Source organism: Lynx canadensis, chromosome A2 (assembly GCF_007474595.2).
Source record: "Lynx canadensis isolate LIC74 chromosome A2, mLynCan4.pri.v2, whole genome shotgun sequence".
Taxonomy (NCBI): domain Eukaryota; kingdom Metazoa; phylum Chordata; class Mammalia; order Carnivora; family Felidae; genus Lynx; species Lynx canadensis.
Genome location: NC_044304.2, coordinates 98531642 through 98545455, shown reverse-complemented (window position 1 = coordinate 98545455; position 13814 = coordinate 98531642). Strand labels below are relative to the sequence as shown.

At 40.3% G+C, this 13814-nt stretch overlaps 1 protein-coding gene across 2 annotated transcripts in view; it reads right to left on the bottom strand.

The window, feature by feature from the left end:
• Nucleotides 1-13814, bottom strand: part of DYNC1I1 (dynein cytoplasmic 1 intermediate chain 1) — a 313529-nt gene that overhangs the window by 106236 nt on the left and 193479 nt on the right. For both annotated transcript variants that reach the window (XM_030307990.1, XM_030307991.1), the window contains 3 exons: nucleotides 12429-12591; nucleotides 10295-10394; nucleotides 1498-1623 (listed from right to left, as the gene is read on the bottom strand). In XM_030307990.1, the coding sequence (XP_030163850.1) occupies nucleotides 1498-1623; nucleotides 10295-10394; nucleotides 12429-12591 (389 nt within the window). The remainder of the gene's footprint in view (nucleotides 1-1497; nucleotides 1624-10294; nucleotides 10395-12428; nucleotides 12592-13814) is intronic.

The window sequence follows — 13814 nt, the reverse complement described above, 5'->3', positions numbered from 1 at the left end:
TCTGCTTCTTCATTCAGCATTATTAGGTTCCTACTGACCCTTACTACGACGCAATGTTGTGAATAGTAAGCATATTATTAAGTGGTTATCGTCACAGGCTACCTATAGCCAGTTAATATAATAAATTTAAAATATGATAGACATGTACATTGAGCAAAACAATAAAATGTGTTACCTCATGTTTTTAAAAAATCAAGATAAGCCTTTAACAGAATGAAAGTAGCTTAAATGGCACTGTTTTACAAAAATGTGCTTCTGCTTATCCCATAATCCTTTCAGTATTTTCCTGGTAATTCAGCAAACTTCTTAAAACTGAACAAAATTAGGATTTTGTGCTTCTATGTTTACAGAAAGAGCATATCAAACTGACAAATTTGATAATCTTAAAAAAAAAGAAAGAAAAAACTGTTCTTATTTCAAAGGTCCAAAAAATAAGGGTTATTTACTATGCCGACCTAGACTTCTTGTTGTTTTTAAGATAGTAAATTAGAAAAACATGGCCAGAGTTAGAGGTTACTCAATCAGGTTGAAGCTGGGACTTTTATTCCAGCAGCTCCTGTTCCCCAAATTATATTTGATAATGTTCTAAGTCTAAACATATTTGAGTTCAAAATGATACTCAGCTCTTAGATATAAAATGTCACTAAGCTTCCAAATATCAACAGGTTTACCTACCCTCCTCAGCTGGTGTATTTGTATTCAGAGTAATCTGCCACTCAGTACCTCTGAATTGTAATATTTGACTGCAACTTTGAGCTGGTATGTTTGTTTTGTATTTTCCTATGCATAATCACAGGATAGGAACATTAATAAAGGGGTTGGTGTATTGGCCACTGCGGAGGCCTATGATTTAGGTAGAGTCATGGCAACAAAGCAAAGCTGAATGTGTGCAAGTGTAAAATAGACCTCAGCCTGTATTGTGTTGAATAGAAGAGAAGACAAATGTGTCAAAAGACACAAGGAGTAAAATATCCAAAACCGTTTGAAATGATCATTTCTCAAAATTCAAGAAAGGTTCATGATAAGTACTCCCCTACACCAACTACAAAAACATTATTATCTGGAAGCAAGATGGCACCTGTAAACTTAAAATTGGCCAAGTTCCTTTGAACTATATCTCAAAGAGAGGAAGAAGCTTGAAATGGTAGTGATCTGAGGATGTCCACGTGGGTTGGCAAGCATATGTTGCTGCTAAGCAGAGGAAGTGGTACACCAGGATTTCTTCATAAGCGTGAGCTCTTTATAAACTCATCCTCATGAGGGCTGTTTTAAATAGAAAGAAAATGACACACAGTCCCTGACTGGGCTTCCTAACTGTTTGGAAAGAGTTGCCACTTTCCCCAAACGTTAGGTTACTGTGGGGGAATTTTCCAAAACTGTCAACAATTCCATTTTTATACTGGGTTCTTCCTCTCCACATAAGACAGATGCAAGGCGGCATGAACTATATTTGGTCTTGTAGGAGACGTAAGTTATTTTTACTATGCTGACTCCTACCTGACAGTGAAAGACGTATTCTGGTGTGGTTTTCTTAAACTTCATGTTCCAGACCAAAGCCACTCCATCTGGTTCATGGGGAGCATCTTCATTGTTGTTGTAGGAAGCAACCATCAGCTCGGGGTACTGGATGGAAAAGGTCACAAGGATGAATTATGTCAAATTGCCAACATAAGGAAACTTCCTTATTCCTACAGACACATGCTATATTACATCATTTAAATGACACTGTTTTAAAAATGTAATTTATTGTCAAATTGGCTAACATACAGTGTGTACAGTGTGCTCTTGGTTTTGGGGTAGATTCCTATGATTCATCGCTTACAAACAACACCCGGTGCTCATCTCAACAAGTGCCCTCCTCAATGCCCATCACCCATTTTCCCCTCCCCCCCACCATCGACCCTCAGTTTGTTCTCTGTATTTAAGAGTCTCTTATGGTTTGCCTCCTTCCCTCTGTGTTTGTAACTATTTTTTTCCCCTTCCCTTCCCCCATGGTCTTCTGTTAAGTTTCCCAAGTTCCACATAGGAGTGAAAACATGATATAAGTCTTTCTCTGACTGACTTATTTCAGTTAGCATCCAGTTCCATCCACATTACTGCAAATGGCAGGATTTCATTCTTTCTCATTGCCAAGTAGTATTCCATTGTGTATATAAACCGCATCTTCTTTATCCATTTATCAGTTGATGGACATCGAAGCTCTTTCCATAATTTGACTATTGTTGAAAGCACTGCTATAAACATTGGGGTACATGTGCCCCTGTGAATCAGCACTCCTGTATCCCTTAGATAAATTCCTAGTGGCGCTAGTGCTGGGTCGTAGGGTTGTTCTATTTTTAATTTTTTGAGGAACGTCCACACTGTTTTCCAGAGGAGCTGCACCAGTTTGCATTCCCACCAACAGTGCAAGAGGGTTCCCATTTCTCCACATCCTCTCCAGCATCTATAGTCTCTTGATTTGTTCATTTTGGCCACTCTGACTGGCGTGAGGTGGTATCTCAGTGTGGTTTTGACTTGTATTTCCCTGATGAGGAGTGACGTTGAGCATCTTTTCATGTGTCTGTTGGTAAATGGCACTTTTTTTTTATGTTGTGGCATACTTAATACCAACGACTACTTCAGCCTCTTACAATCTGCCGTCTGTTTCCAGTGTTCCAGGTGTGCTTACCACAGTCACCAATAACTACCAAACTGCACACATTACGGGATCTCTCTGCATTATCTGACATTTGGGCTGCTCCCTCCTTTCTCTTATATTGGTTTCCATACATCTTTCTCTCCTGATTCTTTTCCTCACCATTCTTTTTAGTCGCTATAGGTTCTCCTTCTAATACCTATATTCCAGTGGGGCGGTGGACTGTTTTCTGCCCTTTTTACAAAACTCTGTCCATACATTCTCCCTGGGTGATCTCATCTACTCCAATGACTTTAATAAGCTTTAAAATGCTGACAATGTTCAAATCTATATCTCTAGCCTTGATTTCTCTCTCAGCTACAGGTCTTTTTCACACTGGAGATTTCTCTGAGCTACCCACAGACACATCAGATACAATGCATACAAAATGCATAAGGATGAGCTTATTGCCTTCTATAAAAACCTCTTACTCTTCTACTGTACTCTCTTTTTGGTGCCTTTTATCTAACATTCACCTAGCTGCCCAAGCCAGACACTCCATATTCATTTTTACCTCCCATTTACTGTGTTTTACTACTTCCTTAAAACCTTTCAAAGGCATATTTTCCTTCCACCCTTAAAGGGAGGATCTTCTAAACTAATTTCTTATCTGAATACAAGCTACAGCTGCCTAAATGGCTTCCTTCTTGCAGACTTTCCAGGCCCTACCCTCACCACTCCATTCTCCATCCTTTGTTAATATGACTTTACAAAACATACATTTGGCTAAGTCACTCCTCTGCTTAAAAAACTTTAATGGCTCATCATTACTCTCAAGAGAAAATCCAGGTCATATAGAGTCTTTCATGATCAGTCATTTTCCACCTTCTCTGCTTAATCTCTTACCACCTGCCCTCCCTCCTCAACCCCCACACCCTCATGGACTAGTTCTGGGGTTCATAGGTATAGCCTCTATGCCTAGGAGTTTAATACTCACTCTTACTAGAATACCTCTTATGTGTTGTTTCATTAACTCATTCTTTAAAAAAAAATTTTTTTTAACATTTATTTACTTTTGAGAGACAGAGAGTAAGCGGGGGTGGGGCGGATGGTCAGAGAGAGAGGGAGACACAGAATCAGAAGCAGGCTCCAGGCTCTGAGCTGTCAGCACAGAGCCCGACACGGGGCTTAAACCCATGAATCGTGAGACCATGACCTGAGCGAAGTCAGACACTCAATCGACGGAGCCACCCAGGTGCCTCTCTTTTTTTTTTTAAGCATTTATTTATTTTGAGAAAGGGAAAGTGCATGAGCAGGGGAGGAGCAGAGAGAGAGAGGGAGAGAGAGAGAATCCCAAGCAGGCTCCACACTGGCAGTGAGGAGCCTGATGTCGGACACAAAACCATGAACCGTGAGATCATGACTGGAACCAAAACCAAGAGTCAGATGCTTAACCAACTGAGCCATCTAAGCACTCTTGACATTAATTCATTCTTTAAAATTCAACACATGCATCAAGTCTTTCAAACAATCCTAACTTTCTACCACCCTTCCTCATCTCTCATAGGCTCCCTTAGCATTATTGTGTGTTTCCCCATTAGAGCACTTGTCAAACTGTACTATGGTGTTTTTCCACTTATGTCTCTTACTAGTTTGTAAGCTCTCTGACTGTAGGGACTTATTTTTATTACCTTTTAAATCTAGTATCTTGTAACCTCTAGCACATAATCAACTTGTGTCAAAATCTGTTGAAATACAGATGCTGTTTTTATTTTAGTGACTCTGTGCTCAGTAGAAAGACATATTTAATCCTTTGTTGTCAAATGATGTCGACAATTAAAAGCATAAGTGCAAGAACCACAATGAGTAAAATAATAAGGACTCTAAAGTGAACAGAAACACCTACTTACCCTGTGTGAATTCTGTGCTGTGTGTGTAATTAAACAAGCTGGGGATGAATCTTGTGGGGGGGTGTTTATGAGTTAGAAACCATTTCATGAAAATGCCATTCCTACCTGGCATTCCCATAAGGCGGCACCATTAAAAATAGCATCAGGATTATAGCAGATTATATCACTCTTTGCTCACAGATAATTTTCCATCCTTTCTCTCTATTTTATATATATATATATATATATATGTATATACATACATATATTTATATACATACATATATATGTACACATACATACACATATACATATACCCACACATACATCTTCTATTAGAAGATGGTCCTTATAACTTTAAACATCAACTTTTTTTCTATCAATAACAATTAAACCTGAGCCTTCTAGGTGGCTTTATTAATTTTGCAGCAACCTCAGCTTAAGAAAGCTGCAGGAAGTTACAATTGGTTGGTGCGGAGGAAGTATACTCCAGAAGACACATGTATGCAGCCACCAGGGGAAGTAATCATTCTTTATTAGAAAACGTTCTTCAGTGGCTGAATCGAAAGCCCATTAGGAAAGGCCTTTGATTCAAAGCCCATTCAAAGAAACTAATATCCAGATAAACACAGAAGTCTCCAGGTTGTCCATCTGAAGTTTAACTATGTCACATGTGAAAGGCAACTCTATAAACACCAACAGCCCTGCCGCAGTGACCAATGAGCAGCCAGATGTGTCTGCAATAATATCCCACAGCTTCACATCTGGGTCTCATAGTTGGGTCCCACTTGTAGTTTTTTTTTCTTTTTTCCATTAAAAATAGTTAAAATCATTTGGCTTTAAAGCTTATTTTGAAAATAGGGAGAGTTTTAGTAAAATACCAGTGAAATGCCTTTCGTGTAATTTCTATAACTGGCATCACAAATCCCAAAGATACTGATTTAACTCATATCTCATGCAAGCTTTTATGATTTCAAAGTCCCTTCTTATGTGCCTTTTCCTATCATTTGTTTGAACATGACTAGTCTTATTTTCTTACTCTCAAATGAAAAGCAAATATCTGAACAATTATTTAAAACCTGAATGTTAAAATTATGATGTTAAAGGGAATATGAACAACTAGGAAGTTTATAGTTATTCATCAGGCTGGATTATCCAATCTTTAACCTAGGAGAATTTTACCTGGAGATTACCAGATCTGTTCTCAAGCTCTTTGTTCTTACAGAGAATAAAATCAGACATTTATCAGAGAAGAAGGAACCAATATGTTTTCAGGCCCATTACGTGTCAGACGCTGAGCCGGGTGATACATTTACTCCTTGGCTCCTTGCCATCCTCAAGAGCAGAGGTGGTTTTACCAGCCTTACAGACGAAGAAGCCGAGGGTCTTAGAGTAAGTAACTCATTGTGAGTTATGTTGCTAATAAATGAAGATGTGAGAGCCTTACTTGAAGTCTGTTTGGCTTCAAAGGCCATGTCCCTTCTAGTCCACTGTGACGTGTCCAGTGCCTCCTACGTATATGTAATTCACTGCACCAGGTGAAATGTGCGACAAGAATGTCAACAATAACATGCTTAGCTCTATAGAAGCTCACCCTTACGTAGAGGGAGGAAAGGTAAGACACATGTATGAATAACTACAATGCAAACTTAAAGGCAGAGCATGATAATGTGCTATGGTGGAAGTGTAGAAAAGGTTCCTTGGAAGTACAGAAGAGGAAAGAACCACCTTAGTTGGGATAGGATGTGGCAGGGAAAGAAACTGGAAAAGACTTCTAAGAAGAAAGGATCCATGCTTTGGGCCTTATCAATGGTAGATTATTAGGAGAGAAGAGAAAAGGGAATGTGGGCAAGGGTACAAATATGAGTGCAGGAGATGTATCTTGGTCATCTGCCTGGTTCACAATAATTCTCTCATTTTTGGAGATTCCCTCAGTACATAGGTATCTAACTTCTCAGGGACAATTAGTTCATTGCAGGGTTGATACTTGACCCAGCACAGATCACATCCCCTGAACTGGCTATGGTAAATTTTGAACTGAGATACAGAGCCTATGTATCTGTATCTGGGCTGGCATATGAGTCAGGTTATGACAGCATCCTATTGGTGAGGTCCCTCAAGCAGCCTGGATCTTTACTCTTTCTGAATCCCAGTTCTTCTTTTCTGTGGATTTCCTAAGTGCATGGGTGCCTCTCTAGTAAATCACCCGTTTTGCTTACGCTAACCAGAGGTGAAATTTTCTTAACTAATGCAGCATGGAGCATATTCAGGAGGCTTCAGGTTGTTGCATTTGGCTTGGAGGTAGGTTATATGAAGATGTAAACAAGCAGAAAGAGCTGGAAATGCATCTGGGCATCCTCATAGATGTTGCCAAGTACAGGCTGATGATTTTAGACTTTACTTTGGGGACACTAGGAGTTATATTCAGCAACTACTACTACTACTGCCACTACTACTTTCACTGGCCACATTTATTGAGCACTTTTCATGTACCAGATGCTTTTTAAGTCCTACTGCTTTAAGTACATTAACTCATGTAATAGTCAGCATATGAGCGAGGTATTATTACCATCATCTTATGAATGAGGAAGCTAAAAGTAAAGAGAAGCCAGGCAACTTGCTCAAGGTGATACTGAGAGTTTATAAGTAATCTTTACAAATATTAATCTGGTCAAAGTGCTTATAATGGCTCAACAGTATACAGACTGGAGGTAGAAAGACCAGTTAGGAAGCCACTTCCTAAGATAAGCAATAAGTAGAGGGCATGGCATAAAGTCAGTGTCAAATCCACCTGCTAGTGGACTTGAGCTGGTATCCATGGGAGTCTTCTTGCTACTATAAATTTGATTGGATGTGGAAACTAAATGAACTATCAAAGATTACTCAGGTTTGTACCCTGGATAGCTGCAAGGTTGGAGGATGCATTTTACATGGGAGAGGAGTATATATGGTAGGAGTAAGGTCATGGATGTGGTTTTGTACAAGCTGGAAAAGCTATCATGCGGTATGTGGACAGTATTATTGGCTCACACTGTTCAGCAATGGTCAATGAACGACAGGGCTGACAGCATTGCCCGAGTGCCACTGTTTCTTCCAGGGAATGATGTTTGGTGGATATTTACAAATGTTATAAAGTTAAAGTGTTCTTGCTCCAGAAGCCCAGAAGATCAAAGCAAAGCCGCGCGGAAACCTTACGGTTTCTTCCTTGTTCTCCCCTCTGTTCCACTCAGGTAAACACCCTAGACACACAGGCCACTATTAGACTCTGAGACTGCCTCTTGCTCTTCTTTCTTAACATTACTGAATTGCATCCAGAATCATTTAGAAGAGTCTGCATCCCATAACCATATAAACCTGGTCCTTGGAACCCCATAAAAATCTTATGATGTAGGAGCCGAGGATTCCAATTCCTTTTTCTCATGCTCCACATAAAACATGCTTTTCAGAAATGCAAACCTCTCCTCTACAGTGTAGATGAGTAGGTTATACAAAAATGGTGAAAAGTACATGTGGTCTCTCCATGGTAGAGTTTCTGCTCTTTACAGTTTCAGTTCTTGCAAAAGACGATCACACAGACCCCCATGTGGAAATAAATCCTTCCACGGCCAATATGGCCATCACATGCTGCGGCCATGCAGGGCCCAGCCCCGCTGATGCTCTCTCCACCAACTCCTCAGGGAGCATTACCAACCGGCCCCGGGAACACGGTAGAAGTCACCTTTGAGGAATGTGTCAGATAAGGTTCCTGTGTAATTTCCAGACTCAGAACAAGTGAACAAGCCGAGCTAAGTGTTTCCTCAGGCTTGGATCTGATTTCTGTGCATACACCCGAGCGTGCTCACAGACCACCCACACGCTGGCGGGAAGTGGCTGGGCCAGCCCTGCTTATATTAGTCTCTGCACGATCATGCACTGTGTGCTCTGTTGTTTGCACGTAAAAGGAGGTTCAAGAGGAGAGAACACCGGCCCACTTGGTGGTTGATGACAGTCCAGTTGTGAGGGATTACACTCCTCTTCAGTTCTCCTGTTCTCCAGTAAGATTAAACGGGGCTCTTCACATCATCTGTTTCACAGCTCTGCCTAGAACACACTCTCCTCCCCTCCATTGGTCTAAATCCCAGTCTCCCAGAGAGATCCTGCACTTGCTATCTGCCCCATATCATTCAGCACTTATAACCTTTCTTGGTTCCAGATTCAAAAGTCCTTTGTAAAAGGCAGTGGTAAAGAGAATAGCCCTGAAGTGCAAAGGACTTGAGTTCAAATCCCCACACTACCACATCCTGACTGAGTGACTCTTAGCAAGTTACTTAGCTTCTCTGAGCCTCAATTTCTTCAGTTGCAAAATGGAAATAGCAATGACTGCCTCATCTGAGTTATGAGGCTGAAATAAGGTAATGCCTTCAGAGCAGCCGGCATAGTGTTTAGCACATAAGAAACACAAATTAAAAGTTAGCCATGATTTAAAAAAAAAAAAGCTAGCCATGATTATTATTCCCAATAAAAACATACCCTATAAGAAAACAGAACTGTGTTGCACATCCATGCCCAGAACTTATTCCTATTTTCCTCATTGCCATTATGTCATTGTCATTGCAGGAAGGAACATAGCGTGGTTGTTACAAATGTGGGCTCAGAGGTCAGACCACCTGGGTTCAAACTCTGGCCACCTCACAACTAGGCTGTGTGCACATTATTTAACTGCTCAGTGCTGGGTAACCTGTCAAGTAGTTGAGTTGGCTCTTCAGCAAAGTGACTTTTGATAAATTTGCCTACTTTCACTCTGAATACCACACTAAGGAGCATAGGATTTTCTCTTAGAGGCAACAGGGAGTTTTAATCCAGGGAGTGGCGTGATCAGATTTGCATTTTAGAAAGATTATTTGGCTAGGGGTCCAGAGGGAAAACCACAGATGAACAAGCACGGATGTAGAAAGACCACTTAGAAGGTTAGCATTATCACAGATGTAAGGTGATGCATATGAGTGGAGACAGTCTATCTTGGTGACAGACTGGGTCTGGAAGATTAAGGGGGGAAAGTTGCTAATGTTAATGATGAAAGTTCTGCTTTAGGGCCTTGGGTATATTGTGATGTCTTTAACTTAAAGAAAATGCAGTAGGAAAAAAATTCAGATATGTGAAAATAATGAATTAGTGATTACAGATTCTAGGAGACACCTGAGTGGATCTGTCTGGTGTGTAAAGTGGAATTTAGGAGGGGGACGGGTGGGAGATATCAATAGGCTACCATGTAGTGCTTGAATCCACAGAAGTGGAGGAGGTCTCCACCAGACAGCATATCGGGAGGAAAAGGAGAGGCTGGGGGCACGACCACGAGGACCACAGCAGTGTACGAGAAAAAGAAGTTTTGGGGAAGTCTGAGAACTAGCAGAGAGTAATGTTGTGGAACTCAATGGAAGGATATTGTTCTTAGAATACGAGGAAGTCAACTAAGCTGGCTGATAGAGAAGTCAGGGCAGATGAGGGCTTAAAATAGCCCACAGGATTTGATGGATAGGAAATCCCTGGTGACCTTAATGATAGCAGTTTTACAGACAAGATGGCCTGGCTCCTTGTCTGGTACCTAACACATAGTAAGAACTCAATGCATATGGATGACAGGGTGCAAAATTTAAACTGAAAGTTTAGTAAAATGGGAAAGAAAACCAAGAGGCATGAAGAAGATTGTAGGTTGGCAAACACATCTAAAGTAACGGAGAAAATCTCTCATTTTTAAAATACAAATGCCACGAGGACACAGCCCAGTTTGTCTTGTCCCAACAATAATTCTTACCTGCAGGGACCAGTCCATGCAAGTGACTACTCGGTGCTTGGACCAATGCTCATCGTAGAATTGACGATTGAAAGAAAGGTTGGCTCCAGCCTGGACATCCCTAGGAGGGTTTAAACATCAGAGACAAATGTGATGCTTCAGAAAGGGGCTTTATCTCTGCTGCTCATATGGAAAGAATGAAATGGCAAGAGCATGGCACTCGCTGAGGCCAAAGCATCAATTCACATAGCAAGCGCTGATCATAAATAAATGAACTAACAGTGGTGTCCTTTATGAAAAGTTTTCCCTAGCCTGGCCCAAGAAAGGTTTCCATGTGTTGTTTTAAACCTGGTATGAAATGTCAAATAATTATCTGGCTCTCACCTTGACCAGTCCCGAAAGCCTTCTCTTCCTCCTAACAAGTTCTATCTTGAAGCAGAGTTTACTAGAAATCTCCCAGCTATCAAAGGAGCAGAGCCCACTTGCAGATTCTTTGATATCAATACCACCTCATCTAGCCTTAGACCAGAGATGATACGCATGTTTCTATTTACCTGTAATATCTGAGTGGTTGTAGTGTTGCCTCCCTGCTCAATAGCAAGTGGTAAGTTTTATCATGAGACAGGCATAGTGGAGAGTGGGGGATTCACCAAAAGTAGTAGATACTTAACATAGACCAAAACATTATCTGGGCCCAGGAATACATTTTGGCCAGTGTTTGCTTGGCTGATACTCAACTGGCCACAAAACCTCCTTTGCAGAACCCTGCACTGGTCATGCATTTGTTCCATAAGACTGAGTGCAAATTGAGTAATGCTGCTTCTGTGCCAGTAGCTTTTGGACCTGCACAAAAAGCTACCTATATTTCTTTAGCATCAGTTCAAAAATTCCTCCACATTCACTTTCTTCTGTTCATTTGCTTCATCCCACTGCCTTGCACCCTGTATCACTTGTCTTATACAGCTCTTGTTCAGATGGTGACTTGGCTCCCGACTATTTACTTGGGCTCCAAATTGGCTGACTTAGGACTCTTTTTTCCTGCTAACCCTTCTTCAACTCCACCACTGCAAACTCAGGCAAGAGGTACGCACCCACAAGTAACTGCCAGGCACCCAAAAGGAAACAGGACACAGAAAATCAACTGAGCCACAGAATAATGGCTTTTTCAAAGAACAAAAGCATCTCATAATGTGTATACGCAAACTATTACTGTCTCTTTGGAGTAGTCTAATGATGCTGTCAACTGCTTAGAATATTTTCAGAACCTCCTTTTGAAACTGCTTTTGGAGCCTCTGTTACATTCCCTTAAGCATCCTCAATGATGATACACTGTTCTTTGAGAATGTATTTGAATTCTAGAAACAGCAAAAAGCCAAGTCTGATGACTAAGGCAGGTGATCTCAACTTTTCATATTGTTGTTGGCCAAAAGAAATCAGTGGCTAGATTTATTTCTTATAAATTCTTATAAAGTGGCTAATAAACCTGGCTAGATTTATTTCTTATAAAGCTCATAAAGTACCTTCCAGTATACCCACAGTGATGGTTGACGGCCGCTGCCTTCCACATTACATATGCTACGGTCTCAGAGAAAGTCATTTGGAGGATCATTTGCTTTTATTGATTAGTTTTTAGTTTATCTTTAAATATATCCCTGCACAGGTGTTGCCTATAAGACACATACACATATACTCATGGTATCAAAAAGAAGAAAAGGGTTGCAGTCTCTCTTAGCTGTTCCCCACATCAGTGAAGGGCTCCCATATCTCATGTTTATTTTGTTCAGCTTCCTGTTTGCTTAGACATCAAAAATAGATCTGCTGGATACAACACAAATCTCCTTTGCTGCTAATAAGAATGTTTTCTCAGAGGACAATGTACGTGACTCTGCCAGTCTCTATCACCTGGACTGTTCCCCAGATATCAAGTTCAAAAGCATTTCACGGAAGCACATGATAATTACAGGGAAACTCTAAGCCAGAAGTTATAACCAAAGCCCTTAGTCAAAGCTGTTCAGCAAGATCAACCCTGGAATTTCATCCTCCTCTGATTTGTTTGGTTTAAGATTTGCCTAGTCAATACATAAGTGAATTTAGAATCAACAATAATTTATCGCAGTATTTTTTTTTTAAAAGAACATGCACACAAGAAACTAACCCATCTTTTTCCTCTAACTCTCGACCGCTGTAGTCAAAGAAGATGTCAGAGTCTTCTGCTAGTGCTCTTTCAATTACCCGTATTGTCCGATCAAAAAAGATGAGAAATTCCTCTGAATGAAGGATCTGCTGTTTTTCTTCCTCTGTCAGCTCCCGTGGAGGGGCTTTTTAAGTAAAAGAGATTGTCAGGAAAGAAGAAAAGGACAATTAAAACATTTCAAGAGGAATCCAACTCTTGAAAGAGACTATTTACCAGAAAAGTGATCAGTGAAACAAGCCATTGTTAATATTGATTCTAAATAACTCCTAAATTCACACCAAAGGTTTTTATAGATGTTTCCCCTGATAATTACAAAAAAGATTTCATATCTAGACTAATTACTACTTTGAAGAGTTGAAAAAGATTACAAATGAAAATAAATTGGTGTTTTTAGCAATCAATTCTGAACGTTACTTTCTTTAAAACAGAACTTGAAAAACAGCTCAAAGAGTACATACTAGAAAAATCTGTAAAACTAAACATATTGCATACTACTATAAAGCTGCACATGTGAAATCACTAAGAAGTATCTATAATATCATCTGGGTAGCATCTTTCCTCTTTCTACTAGATACATTCATTCTATTTTAGATGGTTAGTTGCTAAGGCCGGCTGACTGTTATATAGGTTCCATTCAAAAACTGGAACATGACCTTCCAAACCTGCTTTCACCTGAGATACCTTCTGCTTCTTTTAAAAAAAAATTTTTTTTAAACATTTATTTATTATTGAGAGACAGAGTGAGTAGAGGAGGGGCAGAGAGAGAGGGAGACACAGAATCTGAAACAGGCTCCAGGCTCTGAGCTGTCAGCACAGAGCCCGACGCAGGGCTCGAACTCACAAACCGCGAGATCATGACCGGAGCCGAAGTCAGATGCTTAACCGACTGAGCGACCCAGGCTCCCTGATACCTTCTGCTTCTAAACAAACGTGGAACAAATAAACACTTCTAGAAGACACCTCAAAATAATTTTTATGCCTTTCTTTTCTAGCATGATTAATCTTACTGAACTAAATTTGAAGACATAAAATGAGAAAAAAGAGATTAAATAATTAGCAGTATGTCACAGTGTCTGAAAGTCAGCTAACCTCAGAGTCATGATTAGGTAACACAGACTGTTCCCTCAGTGGCAAGGTTTACATAAAATGATAGAGAAAAGATTAGGAACTCCCCCAGACCGAAAAGCCCTCAGAGGTAGAAACTGTCAGCTGAACTTCTGTGGTTCTTCAGAAACCCCAGGTCAACAACCTTGCAGAAAGCACTCAATACATGTTTGATGGCTTACTTTCTGTAGGACCAGACGATCCTGGAATTTAAGTGACAGGAGGAGGGTAGTGCAATGCAAT